The sequence below is a fragment of the Lissotriton vulgaris genome, chromosome 8 (assembly GCF_964263255.1).
Source record: "Lissotriton vulgaris chromosome 8, aLisVul1.2, whole genome shotgun sequence".
Lineage (NCBI taxonomy): Eukaryota > Metazoa > Chordata > Amphibia > Caudata > Salamandridae > Lissotriton > Lissotriton vulgaris.
In genome coordinates this window covers 1,312,264,528-1,312,286,475 of record NC_141696.1, presented here as the reverse complement: position 1 = coordinate 1,312,286,475, position 21,948 = coordinate 1,312,264,528, and the positions used below count along the sequence as shown (strand labels likewise).

At 38.9% G+C, this 21,948-nt stretch overlaps 1 protein-coding gene across 3 annotated transcripts in view; it reads right to left on the bottom strand.

Moving 5' to 3' along the window:
* The window catches only part of GUCY1A2 (guanylate cyclase 1 soluble subunit alpha 2), a 1,137,327-nt gene that overhangs the window by 895,859 nt on the left and 219,520 nt on the right, over nucleotides 1–21,948 (bottom strand). For all 3 annotated transcript variants that reach the window (XM_086933481.1, XM_086933483.1, XM_086933482.1), the window contains exon 2: nucleotides 6,838–6,899. In XM_086933481.1, coding sequence (XP_086789607.1) covers nucleotides 6,838–6,899 — 62 coding nt within the window. The remainder of the gene's footprint in view (nucleotides 1–6,837; nucleotides 6,900–21,948) is intronic.

Below are 21,948 nucleotides of genomic sequence, written 5' to 3'. Positions count from 1 at the left end.
CCTCTGAAATTGCTTCCTTCAGGGTTATGGCATCTATTCCCTGCAGGATGGCCAACTGCTTGCTATCCTTTGCCAGTAATGGGGTTGTTGTAACTCCAGAGCACTGAGGTAGAGATACAAACTCTATCTTGTAACCGACCCTGACAATCAGTCTGTCAAAAATTCTTTATTCGATAAAATTAATATCATAAAAGACATGGTACAATCAAATTTAAATAAGACATTTCAATTTGATTAAAAAGATTCAATGCAATACATTCATTATCATTATTAAAAATACAATACATATTAAAAGAGTTTATAGCATTAAATATTTGTGCCTTTTAAAAACTGTTAATACTGCAACCTTACAACACAAGTATAATACATGTTTTTACAAAGAAGTGTTACTCAAAACAACTTTGGATCTGCGGTAAGCTGTTAATATTTTTTTTTATACGAATGGCTGCCGTCAGAAAACTAGCCACACAATACATAATATAAGAACTACCCAGTTGCATTAAATATATTAGAGCGGGCCTAACCTGGATAAAGCCTGCCTTCTTCAGGAGTAGTAACAGATATTTCCGTCTACATAATGAGTGCAAAACATAACAAAATGAAGCTTATCTTGCAATGAAAAGCAATCACAGGAACAGAGATCCGCCCTGTCCGGTGTACACCAAGTGCGGAAGGCTCCCAAAGAGTAGTGAATCAGATTTAGGCGGAATCTTGTCAGGAGGAATCTGTTGTGCCGATTATTCACCACAGATAGGTATGGTTCAGGGCCTGGGCAACTAACCAACCCATAATTTGCTCTTACAAGAGGTTTCTCAGCTCCGTCTCCTCCCAATCTAATATAAAAAGGTCCATTAGGGCCTTTTTTATTAGAAGAATATCTTTTTTGGTTATTATTTCGGGAGAGTAAAACATGGCTGAGCGACCTATCTTTTGAAGACCCTTTTTAATATAATTCAACCATACAATTTTATCAGCCCTCTATAAATGCAAACAGTCTTTAATAATAGACTGGTTTACAGTAATTTCTTTGTTGAGACAGATTTTTAACCAATACAAAAGAGGTGCTATTTGGATTTGGTCTGAGATATAGCCAATCCCCACTTCAGTGTGTGTTGTAAAGGTGTGGGTAGACTGGGGAACTGAGAGGAGACCTCCCAGGAATTTGTTTTCCACCAATTGGATTTTTTTGGATGTGGTATGGCCCCATATTTGGCATCCATAAGAGGCCACCGCCAAACATTTTGCTTTGTAGACCTTAATGATAGCTTCAACTGGTCTACCTCCCAATTTTTTGGCAAAGCCCATGAGTCCCGAGACACTTCTGCTAAAAGCCACGCTACGGCTTGTGTTTTGTGGACCCCAGGAACCCTTTTCATCAAACACTACCCCTAGATAGGGAAAAGAGGGAACCCTACATACCACTTCGTTGTTACAATAAAAGCTTTTTAGTTTCCCCTTTTTATTGCCCTTCCCTGCTATTAGGACCTGGGATTTTTTGGCATTGACTTTGAGATCAAGGTTACTCATGAAAGTGCCAAAGGCGTTCAGCAGTTTTTGGAGACTCACCCCGGTGCGGGCCATGAGTACGGCGTCATCCGCGTATAGGAGAACAGGTATTACCTGTTCACCTACTTGCGGGATGTCCTGAGAGACCTCCCCCAGCTCGGCCTCAAGGGCATTAATGTAAAGGGTAAACAACAGGGGCGCCAAAATTCACCCCTGTCTTACCCCTCTTTCAGATCTGAATGGCCTAGTGCATCGCCCATCCATGTTCACTCTTATTTTTGCAGAGAGATTTGTATGAAGGTTCGCAAGAAAGTGTACTAAGGGAGGGTCAAGTCCTAGCTCAAGGAGTCCCATCCAAAGCTTCGACCTATTAACTAGGTCGAACGCCGAGGATAGGTCCATAAAACCCATATATAGGTTACCCTCCTTGGCCACAGTATACTTGCTGACCAATAAATGCAAGTTTAAACATTGGTCATTGGTCAATGGTGCCTCTATTTAACCTAAAACCGTATTGCATATTATACAGGACCCCTTTCTCCTTCAACCATTCACTTAGTCTGACCCTGACAATCTCAAACACCCAATAACCTAAAGTACATTGAAGCCATTCAACCACAAAATGCCGAATCCTGCCTCCTACTGCACAGCGTGGCCATCCCCATGATGGTCAGGAGCACTGCTTCTTAGGGGATTTAGGTTAGTCAGAGTCATCCCTTGAACAAAATTTGACCTTGATGCTGCTTACGAGATGGTTGATGAAAAAGAGACTTCTTAACATTCTGAGAAAAAAACTTGGTTTAAGAGAAAAGAAATGCTTCTTTGCCTTAAAATGATTATTAAGGCTATCCTCAAGCTCTGCCCCAGAAAGGTATGTAACCTCAAATGGAAAACATAATGCTGAAGCCTTCTTGGCAGAATCTGTTTTCCAGTCCTTAAGAACCAAATTATGGTGTGCAGCAAGAGACGTGCCCACAGGCAATGCAGTAGCCCTGACAGCATCAAAAGATATGTCAGAGACATACTTGGTTTGTCTCTCCATGCCTTGCAACAGTGAGGAGCATTCCGTACTTTCCTCGACAGCCTTGAACAATTTTACAAAATCAAGGAATAAGTAACATATATCCCATATAAACCAACCCTGATAGCTAGATGGGCTCCTGTACACACCTTATTCAAGGCTGAATCAATCTTTTTGTCAGCCTTATCACGAATTACAGACTTCTTCGTATGAGAGGTCTTCCCCACCAAACTGGCCACAAAAGAGTCAGTCTGAATATTATCCGGAAATAAGCATGCATCTCGGTCAAATGATATAACTTTGCTATGAAACACGGTTTTATAATCTTATCAGGGTCCCTCTATTTCCTATGTAGGACCTTCTGGATATATGGGTGCACTTCGACTGCGATCAGGAGGCTCATCTATCTGAAAACCATGTTCTATTTTACATGTGTCAAAAAGTCAGGAAGCAAATCCTTCCCAATATATTTGCCCTTCTGGTCACCATAAAACTGATCCCAGGATGCCTGTTTCTGGTCCAGGGAGGACCTGGCCTGGCAGTTCAGGCTAGATAGGTGGCTAAGGGTATGCTCAGAGATGGGTTTCATGCTTGTTGCACCACTGGATTCAAGCTAGCTTGGCTGATGAGGAGTGATATTGTGAAACCGGTCCCAGGATGCTTGTTTCTGGTCCAGGAAGGACCTGGCCTGGCTGTTGAGGCTGGACTGTTCCCATGGGGAGCAGTGTCAAAACTAATTTGCATATGACTGGGTCAAAACTGGGGTGATGTGGCAAGCAAAATAATGATGGATTAAGCCCAGATTTGTGATTAGGGGCGAGTGTTCGAAACATTTTGACACTGTTCATCATTTTATTTTGTTATGTTGCTATGTGCGCCATAAGTGGCTAAGGGTATACCCAGAAATGGGTCCCTTGATCGCTGCGCCACTGGATTCAAACTAGCCTGGCTGATGAGAGGTGATAATCCAAAACTTATCCCAGAAAAAGTTACAACACTCCGTCCATCCTTTTCTTTTATTTTGTGATGTTGCATCATGCATGAGACCCTGGCCCTTTCCTGATGGAGAAGAACCTTCAGAAGACACAGACTCATACACGATCTACCAAGATCCTTGACCACATTCAGCTCTAATAATGTCTTCTTAATCAGTCTTTTGAGTTGCTCTTCCTCCCCTTCCTTAGCAGTGTTCCTAGGAGGAAGAGAGGAAGGCAAATCAGAGAAAGAGGGGGACCCAACATGCCTCCGCTACTTAGAATGCTTGCTAATAAGACAAAGATATCAGGCCGCACTCCGACCATGTTTCAGGAATCCAAAGATCGTCAAAGAATAACTGCTACATGCTGTACATGTGCTCCCAACCTCCCCATTTCCCCACAAGAAGCAAAATGAGCCAAACTGTGCATGAACTACCCTTTAAGGTGACTGCACATGAGCAAAAATGGAACCGCTGAGGTTGAACAAGGAAGGGTTCCTAGTTCCTCCCTGGTATACGTGTTCATGGAAGGAAACTCCGACATCTGCAGACATGCCTGCAAAGGCAGGAATCATGTCTATGCCACAGTTCCAGCCCAGCAGGGACCACACAATGCCAGGACCAGCACCAAAAACAGAGGCTGGTTGAAACAGTCAATGAAAACCATCCCAGGACTGCAGCACTCAATCCAGGAAGGGTCGCCCTCCACTCATAATATCACTATATCAACATAGACCTGATTGTTCTCTGACACCTGATTTATGAGGATCCTATAGGCAGGGTAGTAATATCTCTGCCCCAAAGGCTGGCATCTCAAGAGTGCCAATAACAGCCGGACCTCAGTGTCAAAATGTCGGTGTTTTTCAATCCACCACCTTAGTACCCCCACTAATTGGTGTGTACAAGAAAAAAGAGAAATGTGTGAAAGGTCAGAAAGTACCTCACGTAAGCAACACCAAGAGAGGTGCTGGTAGGTACTCACCGGTTTGCTCACTTTTTTATCATTGTTGGTGACTTTCTTGACCGTGGAAAATAACATACGTATCAAATATGAGTTTAGGGAGTGAGGAAAAGAAAAGATAAGAAGTGAGATGTGAACAGATGCACAAACAGTGCTTATTTTGTGCTGACCTTCTAGGACCCTGTAGTGATAAAAGAGTAAACTTGCTTCTCCAAGCTAAAATAAGTTGAGACTCACTGGCAGATAAGCCTACTTTATTGGATGCCGTGAGTCCACTCAGATTAAAAAGGAAACAAATAGTTGCGGACCACTTCGTTATGGAAAGGCCAACATGTTTCACTGCCAAATACCTTGGGGCAATTTCATCAGGGCTTGGGCCGGTCTTCGACTCACTATAGTTTGAGGGAAGAGATATTATTACCCTGCCTATAGGATCCTCATTAATTAGGTGTCCGAGCACAATCAGATATTTGTTGATATAGTGAAGCATTTCATTAGCCCAAGTTCAGCAAAAGCTGAATGCCCTCCATTCTGTCTCACATGAGACAGACAAAAGAACAGGAGTAATGCTGGATAAAGTATACCATTATAGGCTAATTCCTAAAGGGAGGGAGACAAGCCTTTCCTTTTCCCTTTTTGATTGGTTTGAGGTGAATTCCACCTCATTAGTAATGAAGTGGAACAAGGATAATAGGACGTGGAGGTAATGTTCACTTCGATATATAAATTTATGTATGAGTGTAGACGTCCTATATTTCGTATTTCACAAACATCTGAATTCCTAGCAAAATCATGTGATTTCCTTGTTGGAAAGGCATTCTCTTGAGATGGAGTTCTCACTGGTGGAGAACTCTGTACAGGGGGGATGTATTCCTCCGGGGCAAATGCACTTTGTTTCTTTTTATTCTTCAGTGAAAATATTTTCCCAGGAGAAACCCCTTCTGCGATACCCCCACCATATTTGGGGGTTATCCATTTCTCTTCCCACCATTGAAAGGAGAATGGTAGTAATTTATAAAGGCCTACAACCGCAATTGTTGGTGGCCATTCACAAACTTTCAAGGCTACCCATGCCTTAAGGATTTGCGGAGATCTTTGCAATTGTGGTTGAGACTTCTGCACACCTAAAAAGGTTACTGCCTGCCAGGAATCGCTCTGTGAATTTGTGGCAGGTGTAACTGAGGTAAAATCAGACATAATCTTACCTTTGTCAATACGCCCCCTTAGCTTCAGTGAAAAATGCACATTATTTCTAAGCCTGATTATCGACTCACAAATAAAAGAGATACATCTGAATTGCAATAGGTGAAAATTAAATCCAAATTCCCCTTTCGTATTTTTGTTTGTGATTTTATTCATTTTATTACTTTTAAATAGTATTCAATCAGTCAGAATATGGTCTTAAACTGGTAAAAAAATATAAGACTATCACAAATTACATGCATATTGATGCCCACTCTTTTAAGGTATCCTTGACATCAATTTGCTAAATTTGATATATAAACACCAACAACATCAGAGGGCATAGGTTTTGAAAGCAATCTCTTCATTCTTTAATTTGTATCTCATCATCTCATAGCAGGTATGCACATGCTCATTATGTTTGATTTGTATATAACTGTTTATACATGCTCGTAATATTTTTGAAAAGTAGGTTTATGTAATGCTGCATACAATGAACAAAGAAATATACAAATATAAATGAGCTGCTTATATGAGAGCATCTATCTTTAGGGTTAGATTTGCGGTATACATACATCAACATACATGCATGCATAAATATACACATTATAGAGTTGTTCTATGGAAAAATAACATATTTTGCATACAGTATGTACCACCCGTTTCATTATTTCCTGTTGAGTCCCTCAAAATGATTCCTTTTATCCAATACAGTGCAATAGAATGAGGGGTAGAAATTATAAATACAAAATAAAAATTAGGAATAGAAAAAAATGTAACATTATGCAGCCAGCACTGACCTATGCGAAAAGAAATGAGTCGTGTTAATGTTTCTTGCCCTACTTAGATGTGGGTGAGATGGTTGGCACTTAGGGATGGGGGTGGCAGTTGCCTAGTCTGATGACAGGCTGTATTTTTACTTGTAAAGAGCTATGAGGTCTGTATGTGTCTTGACAACTGTACTATTTCTAAAAGTCCAAGCTAAAGTTGAATTATGCATGTTGAATTATGCATGTTAAATAAATAGTTGAGGAGCTTGTAGAAGTTGTGGAGAGGAGTACTTAGACAGTTTTCTCTATGACATAATTAAAAATGTCCTGGTCATGCCCCTGTACTGTTGGGAAGCTAAACACATAACAATAACTGATATGTTTCCATCTGGTAATCGCTTAGCAACACATATTTACTCACCCAATGACATGATGCTCATAATGCTGTAGTGTCCTTTGGAGAGTCTGCTCTATGTTCTGTGGCTGCAGAAAAATAATAAACACTTTATCAAGAAGTCCTCGCTCATAATTCTTTCAGCACAAGAATAGAAAACTACCTGAAAGGACATCAATGTATTTTTTGTTCATGAATTCTCAGGTTTTTTTTCATTGAATTTTCAGTACAATAAATTGCTTGCTTGGAGTACTTATTTCATATACTTAACAGTTCGTTATGCAAGCTAAATGTACGCCTTGTCCTTTCGCTTTATATGTCTTTACCTATTGTACCTGAACTATTGCAATATTCATCCACAGCTTCATGCCACAACTGATCCATGGATGAAATATCAGACAAGAAAACAAAATGTCAATTGCTTCAAAAATACATATTTACTTTCAGCCTTCTTCTTTCAGATCGAAACTTGCACTATTGAGGGTTGGAGGTGCATCAAAATGCTCTAAAACAAAATTCGAAGCTGGAGTTCACCACAATTAGTACACAGTTTAATAAATTGTTCGAAGACTTATGTTGAGGTTGCGTAGGGCAAAGTGGTACAGACCACGTATTAGACAACTATAGCTGGTGGCCGAAGCACAAAGTGACTGACTCTAGTCCTAGATGATGTCAAAGGGCCAGATCTTTTATGGTATTGCCCAGAATAACTCTTTGACCAGGTCCAACTGCTGTAGAATTTTGGTCATCAGGAAATTATGCTAAGAGACAGGTTGTGTAAAACAGGGATTTTAGAAAACGTATCTTCATTTCTTTTTTTTCAGGTTACAATAACCATTAAATAGGTGCATTTTGGAAATTGACCTCTGTATTACTAGGCATGTGCTAACATTGAGTGAGATATGCCACTGAGATTGGGCAGGTTTGTTTTTACCAGTTAACCTAACCATAAGTGCCTTTCACAGCATTGTAGTTACTAGGATAAATAAATAGTCATGCTATGTCTAAGCATATGATAGGGAAATTGATAGGGTTTTACTTCTCAGAGTCAGTTGTCTTCTAACTGTAAAAGCCACTAGCGCTGTCAGGGAGACTAGACCTAGGAGCAGAATCCCTATTATTATGTAAGAAATACATTGAGGGAATTTACTTCTCAGATCAGTATGGATTTATCAGGTCAGCATGTAAATTCATTTATATTTCACCAAGTTGGACTGAATAAAGCCTAAAGCTGGCACTCTACGTCTATTAAGAAAATAATTGTTGTTCAGCCTTTCTTTAATTTTTACAGCATTAATTTTTGTAACTATAGCCACATATAGCACAGTCAAAGTGTTGATAATCAGTAATAGGGATGCTATGTGTACTATACTTTTCTACATACAGGACTACATTTACATTTGCGATCGTGTTGTACCTTGTAGATTCAAATAGTAACAGGGATGCTATCTGTACTATGCTTTTCTATATACAGGACTGCATTTACATTTGAGATCTTGTTGTACCTTGTAGATTCTGTTAGTATTACACCATAGTAAAAGATGATCCTGATTAGCTATTGATGGTCAGAAATAGAGGTTGAACAGAGCTGTACTTCAATGAAAACAACCCAGTAGCTCTTCCCTGCTAGTGGTCCAGTTGTGGGATGCTTTGGCATGGTGTAAGTTCAGTAAATGTCGTTTTAGCTACAGTCAAACATCAACAGATATATAAAGACCATACACTGTTTACACTCATAGTCGTTTGACAAATCAATTTCATATAGTTTATAATCATGCAATTCAAATGAATTAAGATACAGTTTAGTCAAGTGGAAAGAAACACTGTAAAACCAGTTATTTATCTATAGCACGGTATAAGACTCTTTTACACTGCACCAGTTACTGAGATCTCTAACATTAAAACAATATGAACATTTGCTGTAAAAAAATCTATTAGGCCAACCCCACACTAATGTATTTGAGCAGCACTTTTAAGTTGACACAAGAGGTGTCATGAACCGGTGTGTCCTTAATCACATAATAGCAAGTTCATTTTTAGACGGCACTGGTAAGGCATCTTTCAGAAATTAGCAAAACACTGGAACTCTGATCTGCCTTCATGTTATTCAGTTCTCAGCAAACATTTTTGAAACAATTAGCTTTTCCTTCAAGGATGTTCTCATAAAGGAACAAATACAATGATGCCCTCTTTCATGCTTGATCCATTGCTGCATGGATTGAACCCATAGAATAGGGCTTCTGATTTCCATTCACACAATTGGCTGAGGGATAGTTCTCTTTATATTTGGTAACATCATAAGGCATTTGAAAGTCAATTGTAGTCAATTTGTCACTGCTGGCTCCTTTCATGGTGATAGAAAGATAGCATACTAAGATAGGAATTCATTTTATCTCTGAATGCCTTTGATAGCGAGGTTGGAGATAACACTCCATAGAAGGTGCATAGGCGTTATAGATTAATAGGCTGCAAATAAATAAGCATCTGGCCATTGTATTTTAATAATGATGGAAGTAAATTTGAGAAAATTCTTAATTAACCTGCTTGTGAATGTCACCTTAAAATAAGTATATAGCTTCCCAGCAGATTTGTTGCCTGAATTTCATTTAACCCTTTATACGGATCATAACGTTAGTCTTTGTATAGTTATTTTCTAGACTGTATCTTAGATTATATAGATGCAGTACAGATAATAGGCTTTGCAGGCAGATGGCAACCCTTTTGAGCAATATAGTGTTATCTGCATAAAATGCGAAACATGCTCACAGACATTGCACAACTATGCAGGTCATAAATTAATAAAAATGAGTTGTGAGACATACTTATGACTACATTTTGCTTAAAAGAAAGACAGTAGTAAATGTTTGATTCTTGATGACCTGTACTAGAACATTATTCCAGTGTACTCTGTTGAGCGTCACAGTGAAATCTATATATAACGAACATACAGGTTTTGCCTTTCTGGATACTCGCTCCTTGAAAAATGTTAATAGCAATTTACTAAACAATTCTTCTAGAGTGTTAAGGAGCGACATTCATCTTTAAATATGTGGGTCACTTTTATAACACTTTTTAAAAAAAAATGTTGGACAAGTGTTCCTTTCCTTTTTTTTTATTTTTATATTTTTATTTGAGTTCCCCCACCCCCCATTTTCGTTGTACAGAACACATAAGAAAATTAATTTTATTTTACCATGCAGGACTTGTCACAAATAGTAAAATTGTACAAATAAATCAAGCATAAGAGATAAAATATAAATGAAGGCAAAGCAAGACATACAGTTACAATAAAACAGAAGTTTAACGCAATTTATTTTCTAATCTACCCTGGATCTCTCTCTTTCCACTTCTGTATATAATCCCATGTCTCGTTTCCAAGTTTCTTACCTATTCTGCCCCTCCTTGCGTAAATCGCTTTCTCAAGGTTAAAGGCAGCTAATAATTTCTTTAACCACTGATGGAAAGTGGGTGGCAATCTGTCTAACCATGCTGTAGCAATACAAAGTCTTAAAACAGCCATAGCCACAAAAATAAAATACTGGTAATTAGTCTTGCCAAGTCTATCCTCTATTCCTAGGAGTACAAGTGATGGTGTTAGGGTAATTTCTATTGTTAGTGATCTTTTAAGAAATACTTCAATTTCCTCTTTGGTTGTTTTGTGTGGACAGGAAGCAAACATGTGGACTAAATCAGCCTGAGTACTGCCACATCTCGGACATGTAATGCCAGCTACTCCTCCCCACTGCGCCAACCTGGATGGGGTGTAATACAGAAAATACAGCATATTAAATTGCTGTGCCTGGAGTAATGCTGAGCATAATAATTTCTGCCCTAGTTCCAGAGATCTATAGAAACTTTCCTTCTCTACACCCACTTTTTGTATCCATTTGCCTTCATATTTTCCAGATCATCTGGTTGATACTCTATTAATTCGGAAAAAAATCTTTTAATTGTACAATCTGTACCAGCCTGTATAGTGATAATATTGAATGTGTTGCAAATCCGGCCGGCACTCCAGTTTTTGTCAAAATGAAACTTCTAATTTGCAAATATTTAAAATAATGGTTAGTATCTAGCCCGTATATTGCTTGTAAATTATTAAACTGCATCACCCCCTGTGCTCCTATCAGATAACCCAATCTGGAAATCCCATGGTTGCCCCACTCTGAAAACACTGCCCCTGAAAATATATCACCAGGAAACTTTGGATTATTACTCATCCTAGTATAAGCATTATATCTGCCTAGGCCAAATTTTTTCAAAAAAGAAAACCAAATCTTGTAAGCGGCCATAACCGTTTTGAATTTAATTATCTTAAAATAACTATACTCTGTAAACGTCAACAGAAAATTTTCCGCTTGATCCCCTAATACTAGTGAATAAATTGCCAATGTTTCTAACTCAGAATGTCCTTCACTCTCTGCTCCTCCAAGCAGACCTGTCATATATTGGAGGCATGCTGCCCAGTAATAAAATGTTAAGTCCGGTAGGGCCCACCCCCCACGTTCCCTCCTTAATGCCATGTATCTAAGTGCCCTTCGAGTCTTCCCATGTGCCCACACAAAAAGATTTACCATATGTTCCAAGAGCTTAAACCATTTCCCTTCAAATAATAAGGGTATGGCACTATATAAATACAAAAACTTTGGGAGAAAAATCATTTTGACTATGTTGGTTCGAAAAATGTATATTATTTAGTCTGTCCAAATCCTTCTTAGCTTTATTTCTTATTGGCGATATATTTAACTCCACAAGATTGTTTAAATCTGGGGTCATTGTTACCCCTAGATAAGCTCCACTTTGGACCACCCGGCAATCAGTACAAACTATCTTGTTATTTTTAATATTTTGTGTTTTTGCAGTATTGAGGCCAAATAATTGCGCTTCTGCCTCAACCAGCTCTATAGCTTCTGCGGGCCTAGATGTTACAATCGCCACATCATCAGCATAAGCCAGGATTTTGCTAGGGCCCCTACCAGTCTCTACTGGGGAAATATTGTCATTTAATTCTATACGCCTTATATATGGATCCATATAAAGGGCAAATAAAAGCGGGGAGCAAGGGCACCCCTGCTGTGTACCCCTCTTTATCTGAAAAGGTAATGTATACCCCCCGTTTACTCTTATATGAGCGGTCGGTCCTGCATATAGTACCTGTAGGGCTTTTACTATTCCCTCTCCAAATGCCACCAACTACATTTAGATTGGAGATCGTGTTGTACCTTGTAGATTCAAATAGTGACAGGGATCCTATGTGTACTATACTTTTCTATATACAGGACTGCATTTACATTTGAGATTTTGTTGTGCCTTGAAGATTCTGTTAGTATTACACCATAGCAAAATATGATCCTGATTGGCTATTGATGGTCAGATATAGAGGTTGAACAGAGCTGTACTTCAATGAAAACAACCCAGTAGCTCTTCCCTGCTAGTGGTCCAGTAGTGGGATGCTTTGGCATGGTGTCAGTTCAGTAAATGTGTTCTTAGCTACAGTCAAACATCAACAGATATATAAAGACCATACACTGTTTACACTCATATTCGTTTAACAAATCAATTTCATATAGTTTATAATCATGCAATTCAATTGAATCAAGATACAGTTTAGTCGAGGGCGTGGCTTGGATGCCGCGCAAGATGGCCGGCTAGTTACGGAGCTCCGCCGCATCGAACACCTCACGGCGTGTTTTCCTGATGTGAACGGGACCGTTCCTGAGCTCCGTCGCTGGATTTGCTTTGCGGAACGTTGGCGGAGTCGGCGGAGCGGCTTTGCAGCGCTTGTAGTGCCGTTTTCGCTCCTCTCTGCAATGTTTTCCCGGCCCCTCACGGAGCCGCCATTTTGAGGCTCTCCCGAATCTCGGAGCCTCTGCTGCCAGGCTTTACCGCCACACGACGTGTCACTCGACACCAACGACCTTCACGACGCTGACTTCATTTCAGGGGTGAGCAATACCTGTAATGTGAAAGACTCTTTTCCAGCATTTTTCTCTCCTCTTATTCTACATTGGAGGACACGACCATTGCGCACTTTTCATGGCGCTTCACCCCTGACAGCTGCGTTTTTATATTCTAACATGCTCAAAGTCCTGAAATATTTTTCCTCCTAAATGCTCTTCCTAATGGCGCTATACTAACAACTTTCTCTGAGACTTTCCGCTCATTCTCCTGCGCCTCAGGTATTTCAGGATGCCCTTCCACATACTCCCGTTTTAGTCATCCTCTCTTTTGTACTCACTGAGTATTTCGCTCTAATTCCCTGACGCTCTCTCATATAAGTTCTCTTTCTGGTGCTTCACCCTCTCTTCGGAGATATTACTGGAACATTTCAAGCACACCTTCAGTTGTCTCTCAGGGAATTGAGATTACTTAGTGGCAGGAACACTCATTTCTATGGTCAGATTACGTAAACCTCAATTTGTCTTTACACCATCGGTGAGTGCATCGGGGGCTTCTTCTTCTGGTACAAATAAAGCCAATTCCTCTACAAGAATGACTTCTCAAAAATCATCATTGGCTCATGCAACTACCAGTAAGTCTTCCCCACCTGCTCCAGCAGGCAAACGCCTTAAGCAAAATTCTCCTACGCCAGAAGACAATCCTTCAACTTCTCCTACTGACCAAATTCTGGAGGAGCTGCGAGCGCTGCGTCCATTTATTGAAAAAACAAGTACAGACATGCAGCTTTTAAAGGATAAGTGGGAAAATATGGATGCCCGACTTTCTACTGTTGAACAACACCTCCCTGAGATTCAATCCAACACGCAACGTATTGATACCTTAGAAAAAACTGTCCTCTCACTGCAAAAGCACACAGAAGATTTGGAAAATCGCAATAGGAGGAACAACCTCCGTATTTACAATTTGCCGGAAAATCTTGAGGGGGACAATCCAGTGTCTTTCTTTACCACTTTCCTACCGAAACTTCTGGACTTACCACCTTCAACCTCCATTAGTATACAAAGAGCTCATAGACTGGGTGCCAGAACGGATTCTTCCTCAAAACCTCGTGGAGTCATCATCCTATTTCTGAAATACACAGATCTCCTATTGATTCTCTCAGCTGCGAGGAATAAAAAACAAGTGACTTGGCAAGGTCGACGAGTATATTTATCTCAGGATGTTTCTAATGCCACTGCATCCAGACGTAAAGAATTTCTGGCTATGCGTCCTTCTCTGCGCTCCCTGGGAGCAAGATATGGCTTGTTTCACCCTTGTACTCTCAGAGTCACCTATCGGAACAAGACTTGGTCATTTCAGGAACCTGGAGAATTAAGAAATTTTCTTCTTCTACACAGTGAAGAAGGGATGGACGCCTCCTCCTCTGCCTCGAACAGTGGCTGAAATTGGACTTTTATTGTCTGCATGCTTGTTCTTCTAGTGGATTGTCTTTGACTTCATGTCCTTCTCCATTCTTCTTATCTCAACTCCTCTCCTCCCAGTCTCATTTTGCGTATCTTTTCTCTGTTTATCTTTCTCTTGCATCTCCTATATATTTCTACTTTCTTTTTTCTAACCTCTGGACCTATACTTTTACGTCACATGTTCTGTTTGTTAACAATTTTTCCTTTTTTCCCCAGACGGATATGTATCGGATACTCCTCTCACCATCTTGTCCCATCCCATGTTTCTTTTGTGCGGTTTCGATGTGGTTCTGCTCCTGATCCTGGTCCGTCCGTCTTGTAATGCATCACCACCTCCCCACCTTCCTTTGTGTATACTTCCCTTTCCAGGTATGTTTAATACAGTCATCCTTTTGGATTTGCACTGTCTTCTATGCCTTCTCTCTTTTCTTCCTTCTTCCTTCCCCACTGATCATCTTTCCCTGTTCCTTCCCCTCTCCCTCTCCCTTTTTCTTTTTCTTCTTCATTTTCTACCTGTTCTTCCTTCTACCTTTTTGATGAGCTTTATGGCTACTATCTCTCTACAGTTTGAATTATTACATGTACAGTATGTTTTTGCATTTTTCGATTTTGATCAGTTTAATAAGTTTTCACCTTCAAAGTTGTTTCATGGAATGTGAAAGGATTTAATCACCCTATCAAAAGGCAAAGAGTACTCTCCCACCTTTCCTCTTACAACCCCGATATTGTTCTTATTCAAGAAACCCACCTCTCAGATATTGAATCTTTAAAACTGAAGCGATTGTGGGTTGGAACTGTTTTATTTTCTCCTGCTTCTCAAAAAAAGAATGGGGTGGCTATTTTGATTCATAAACGCCTTCAGTGTAAAGTAATTCTATAAGAAAAGGATGATGAGGGGCGCTGGGTTTTAGCTAAACTAATAATTAATAATATCCTAATTACGGTATTCAATATTTATGGTCCTACATGTTTTGACTCCTCTTTTTGGCCCTCCATTACAGCAAAGTGTATCCAATATAAAGATGATTCTTTCATATTAGGTGGAGATTGTAATCAGATCGTTGACCCATTTTTGGACCGTAAATCCTCTGTTCGTTTTTCCCCTCACAAGCCACATAAGCAATTCCTTGACACTATCACTCAAACTCATCTGGTGGACTCATGGAGACTCACTCACCCAGATGTTATAGATTTCTCCTTTTTCTATCCTCCTCATGCTTCTTTCTCCCGTTTGGACTACATTTTTCTATCTTCATCTCTTTCTCAACACCTTATATCCTCCTCTATTGAATCTATAGTTATCTCTGATCATGCTCCTATTATCACTGTCTTTGACCTTCTTCCTCCTACTCCTAAATCTTCTCGCTGGCGTTTTAACCCTTCTCTTCTTGCTGATCCTCTTTTTTCCTCCTCTTTTCGTTCTTTTGCCTCTGAATTTTTTCACCTCAACTATACACCTGATACCCCCCCTCATGTTCTTTGGGACTCTTTCAAGGCCACTGCCCGAGGTTTTATTATTGATTTTGTCTCTAAAAAGAAGAAAAAATTCCTTCAAAAACGTAAAGTTACCCTCGCACACATTAAGTCGCTGGAACATCAATTTTATACTTCCTCTACTAAGATTATGTCTCCTGAATTACTTAAAGCTAAGATTGCCTTTAACAAGCTTACTACAGACTCTGCTTCTTCTTTTCTCCTCCGGAGCAGTGCACGTTACTATGGCGGTCGCAATAAATCAGGCAAATTATTAGCTAACTATTTAAAATCCCGTAAAGAACGAACTAATATTGACTCTATTTACTCCCCCTCTAATACTCTTCTTCATACCGACGCGGAAATTTTAGAACAATTTCACTCTTTTTATGAGACTTTATATACTCCGGAAAATCCTCCCACCCCAGAGCTTATTCAATCTTATTTTGACAACATACCTCAACCAGATACTTCCCACCTTAATTTTTCGGCCGTTGATTCTGATCTCACTCTTTCGGAGTTATCCTCTGCTCTTCCTCCCTCACTAAAGGCAAAACTCCAGGACCCGACGGCTTTCCAGTTGAATTCTATTTACACTTTTCAGACCTCCTCTTACCTAAACTTCTATCTCTTTTTCAGTCTTTTTGTTCTACAGGATCAGCCCAAGGCTCATTTCAGGATGCTACCATCTGCCTTATCCCTAAAGATGGTAGAGACCCTAAGTTTTGTAAAAACTATCGACCTATATCTCTAGTTAATGTGGACTATAAAATTTTTGCGAAATTACTAGCTCTTCGCCTTGACCCCCTCCTACCACATCTTATAGGGAAAGAACAATGTGGCTTCGTTAAGGGCCGCTTAACATCGGATAACTCTAGGCTCTTCCTTAATGTCTTAAGTAAAGCCCCTTCACTATCAATCCCCCTTGCAGCCATTTCAGTAGACGCTGAGAAAGCTTTTGATCGGGTTGACTGGTCCTTTCTCATGGCCTCCTTAAAATGGCATGGTTTCAATCCTAAATTTATATCTTATATTTCTTTGATATATTCTATGCCCAAAGCCTCTGTTCTTGTCAATGGTCAACTCACTTCCCCATTCATACTCCAACGTGGAGTTCGTCAGGGCTGCCCTTTATCACCTCTTTTGTTTATTTTGGCGCTTGAACCCTTCCTTACTTCCATACGCAATAATCCATCCATCTCTGGTTTCCCGTATGGTAAACAACATCTTAAATTGTCTGCATATGCTGACGATATTCTTTTATTTATTTCAGACCCGACCACCTCTGTCCCCTCTTTATTAAATGAATTTCAGAAATTTTCTTTAGTCTCAGGTTACAAAATAAATTCTGACAAAACAGAGATTCTTCCCTTAACCAAATTTTGTCTTCCCCACTTTTTCACAGCCACTGGCTTTGCCTGGAATTCTACAAAAATCAAATACCTTGGTGTTCTTTTTTCTAGCTCTATTTCTTCTTCTATTCAACTCAACATGAATGCAGTCATCTCTAGAATAGATTCATTACTCACCTCTTGGAACCCACTATTTCTTTCCTGGTGGGGCCGTCTTGACTCCATCAGGATGATGATTGCCCCCATTTTGATCTACTTATTATCCATGCTTCCAGTCCGCATCCCATTCTCATGTTTCCGTCGCATTGATTCTGTATTGTCCAAATTTCTTTGGAAGCAGAAAAAAGCTCGCATATCTCTTTTACACCTACGTAAATCTAAGCTCAATGGTGGAACAAACTTTCCAGACTTTCGCCTTTACCATAAGTCCTTCTCACTTCGACAACCCTCCCGCTGGTTATCTCAGGAACCCTCCCCCTTTTCTCCCCTCTAGCTTTCTGTTGAACAGGAGTTATTGCTTCCATACTCTTTACAAGAGGTAATTCGCTTCACTTCTAAAGCCCCATGCCTTAATCCCCTTTTATTCAAACATACTTCTTCTCTTCTACGACCTTTAGTCTCCCCTACCTCGGTGTCACAGGAATCCTTCCTTCTTTCGCCTATATGGTACAATTCACTCATATTAATAAATAACAGACCTATTGCTTGGCCCTCATGGAGAGCGAAAGGTATCATTTGGGTACATCATCTTTTTGATGGTTCATCCCCTTGCTCATTTCCTAAACTTCGTTCTCAATTCCACTGCCCTCCTTCTTTTGCAAAGAAATTCCTTATCCTTATGGAAACCATTCTAGATCGTTATTATTCTCTTCCTTCTGAAAACCTATCAAATTCGTCTTCCTCTCTACTCACCGTCCTTTCTACTATTCCTAAAGCTTCCATCATTTACCGGTACTTCTCAGCCCCCAATCCGGACCGTCTCAAATCAAAATTGGAATTGTCTTGGGAAACGGATTTACACTCTTCATGGCCGACTTCTCTTTGGGACAAAATATGGGCCAGATCCTTGAAGATTTCCCGTACTGCCTCTCTTACTCAATCCCTATTTTTCTTTTACCATAGACTATACCTTTCTCCTCTTTCTATTTCTCGCTTTCAACCCAATGCTGTATCTAATTGCTGGACCTGTAATGCCCCCTCTGCAGATCTTTTACACCTCTTCTTTTTCTGTCCTTCGACTCGTATTTTTTGGTCTCAGATATTCTCCCGCCTCTCTCGTATTTTTAACATCTCTATTCACTTCTCTACCTCCCTTGTATTTCTTGGTAGCCTTTCAGAAGATTTGGATCTCCCTCCACATTCTTGCGGTCTTTTTGATCTTATGCTAGCTCTTGCATTACAACATATTGTCTCTAATTGGAAATCCTTGAGCAAAGTGTCTCTAAATTGTTGGTGGAATTTTGTTTGTCAATCACACAGACTTGATGTTGCCTTTGCTTCCTCTTGCAAACCCTCCCGAAATGCTGAACTTTACTGGTTACCTCTTACTCTATACTTAGATCAATCTGCCAAAAAGATTTATTCTCCACTTTCCTCGGATAATTTCAAACCCCCCTGAACACATATGCTCTTGCCTGTAGTTTATGATATCTTTCAATTTTGCTATTGTGCTTTTTAACTTTATACTTGCTTCCTTTGTTACAAGTTTTTCATTCAAATAATTGCTAAATATGATGTTTTCTACTGTACTTTTTGATTGACATCAATTTTATTTTTATTTTTATTTTTATTTTCATTTATCCATCTTCTATGATAATAACATGTTTTCTTCCCCCCCCCCCTCAAATAATTCAAAATGCTTTATTTTTCATTGTGATATTGGCTGCTTCTGTTTCATTTATCCCATCATATGTCCTTTTTCTAGTATTTTGCCGATGTCACCTTATTGTAATATCTGTTTTTCTTTAATAAAGCTTTCAAACATAAAAAAAAAGATACAGTTTAGTCCAGTGGAAAAAAACACTGTAAAACCAGTTATTTATCTATAACACCGTATAAGACTCTTTTACACTGCACCAGTTACTGAGATCTCTAACATTAAAACAATATGAAAATTTGCTGTAAAAAATCTATAAGGCCAACCCCACACTAATGTATTTGAGCAGCACTTTTAAGTTGACACAGGAGGTGTCATGAACCGGTGTGTCCTTAATCACATAATAGCAAGTTCATTATTAGACGGCACTGGTAAGGCATCTTTCAGAAATTAGCAAAACACTGGAACTCTGATCTGCCTTCATGTTATCCAGTTCTCAGCAAACATTTTTAAAACAATTAGCTTTTTCTTCAAGGATGTTCTCATAAAGGAACAAATACAATGATGCCCTCTTTCATGCTTGTTCCATTGCTGCATGGATTGAACCCATAGAATAGGGCTTCTGATTTCCATTCACACAGTTGGCTGAGGGATAGTTCTCTTTATATTTGGTAACATAATAAGGCATTTGAAAGTCAATTGTAGTCAATTTGTCACTGCTGGCTCCTTTCATGGTGATAGAAAGATAGCATACTAAGATAGGAATTCATTTTGACTCTGAATGCCTTTGATAGCGAGGTTGGAGATAACACTCCATAGAAGGTGCATAGGCGTTATAGATTAATAGGCTGCAAATAAATAAGCATCTGGCCATTGTATTTTAATAATGATGGAAGTAAATTTGAGAAAATTCTTAATTAACCTGCTTGTGAATGTCACCTTAAAATAAGTATATAGCTTCCCAGCAGATTTGTTGCCTAAATTTCATTTAACCCTTTATACAGATCATAACGTTAGTCTTTATATAGTTAATTTCTAGACTATATCTTTGATTATATAGATGCAGTACAGATAATAGGCTTTGCAGGCAGATGGCAACCCTTTTGAGCAATATAGTGTTATCTGCATAAAATGCAGACATTGCGCAACTATGCAGGTCATAAATTAATAAAAATGAGTTGTGAGGCATATTTATGACTACATTTTGCTCAAAAGAAAGACAGTAGTAAATGTTTGATTCTTGATGACCTGTACTAGAACAATATTCCAGTTAAGGAGCGACATTCATCTTTAAATATGTGGGTCACTTTTATAAAAAAAAAAATTAAAAATTGTTCACAAGTGTTCCTCTCCAAGGCTCTGAAGCAATCAATATATGATAATATGCAAATAATTGCTGAACACGATGTTAGTATTAGGGACTTAATGGTCCTCTTTCCACTTTATCCCTGTGGTTGTTGCTAGCACCAAGACGCTTCAATATACATGCATGGAATAAAAACATGATCATTCTAATAATAATTTAAAAAAATGTGAGAACAGCAAGTGCTAGATTATGAGATCAGATTTTAAGTTGGCCACAAAATGTGCATTAGTGCTCATGGCGCAGAAGAGTTTTAGATCTTCAACTAAATTCCTCAGAAGTGGTACAATAGTATTCATGTTATTTGTGGTCTATTTCGTTGCTGCATGAACAAAAGTTTGGTTACTCATATAACATTTGGGTACTACGATATAGCTTTTCAATGTTACTCATAAATGATCATGCCAGCAAGGGCATCTCCAGTCTTTTCCGAACCCCTTGCAAGAAGGGCCGGAAAACCTCTGGGATCTCCTCTGTGATCTTTTTTTACTTTAAAAATTATTTTAGATCAGTTCTTCTTGTGATGTTTCTTCTACTTTGCCCTGATTTATTCCCTAAATCCAGCCTTACCAGGATTAAAATGATTTAGTAATAATAATGAATCTCAAAACCATTGATAACTTCAGTACATTCCTTAGTTGTATCTAGCCTGGATTTTGGAAATACTGTACTTGCTGGCCCTAACTGGTAGTCATGACACCACCCAAAGCAACACTCCCTTCAGTTGGGAAACATATCACCATGGGCAAATGTAATCACATAACCCCCATATTGCATCTTCTCAACTAACTTTGAATCATGGCCAACATTTACTTTAAACTCTGCTCCCTGCCTTACAAAGCCATACTTTAACAAATTACTTACTAGTATACATTTACTTTTCTGGTAATTCGAGAAACATTTAAAACAGAAATACACTCCAGCCTGAGGTCCACAGGTGCTCTAAAGAAGTTCTTCACTGGTGTTGTTATTACCATTTGGAATTATCTACCCTTTAGCACAAGATGCACCCAACCTTCATCACCTTCATAAAATCTTCTGCAAGTTTCTGAACTATATCCTGTTTTGCTGTTATTGTTAAAATGCTTAGTTTACCCTCTGGTAAAATATTTCCCTTGTTGTTGTCGATCTTTGTAATGACTTTTTGACTATGGACTACTGTATACAAACATTAGTTTTTGTAAAATACTTCAATGCCATATGTTCCAGGTGTTGTACATAAGAATGTGAAATAAATACTCAATATCAGACTTCTGCATAGCATGTGTCCATAGAATGCAAACTGCACTAAAACTTAATTAGTAAGGGATAGTTTACTCATAGACGCAATTTTGGTCTTCTTTGTTTGTTCCAGACTTGCATTGCATCCTATTGTTCTAAAGAGGTACATGTTGTTCAAATAAAAGGTAAGATTTCTCTTATCCACAGCATCCTGATGTTTTGTGGGGTAATAATTCATTAAAAACTCTGGATTGATATAGAAGTAAATTCAATTTGCGAAATGAAGTGTTCACTAAAGCATTATTTGACTATTTATATTTCTTTAGATGAACAAGCCTGAAACTTGAGTCAGTAGTATCTGAGGAAAATTCCCATTTCAGAACCTAAAATTAAAGAAATGCAAGTTTAAATTGATAGCACAGTTTCTTTTATAACTCTTTGTATAAGAGCCGCAGCTAGCTTAATTTTCAATAGGTCATTATCAATTTGGGATTGCGCTTGTAAAAACATATTAAGTTCACCAAATAAAAAGTTATATTGTATGGTTCG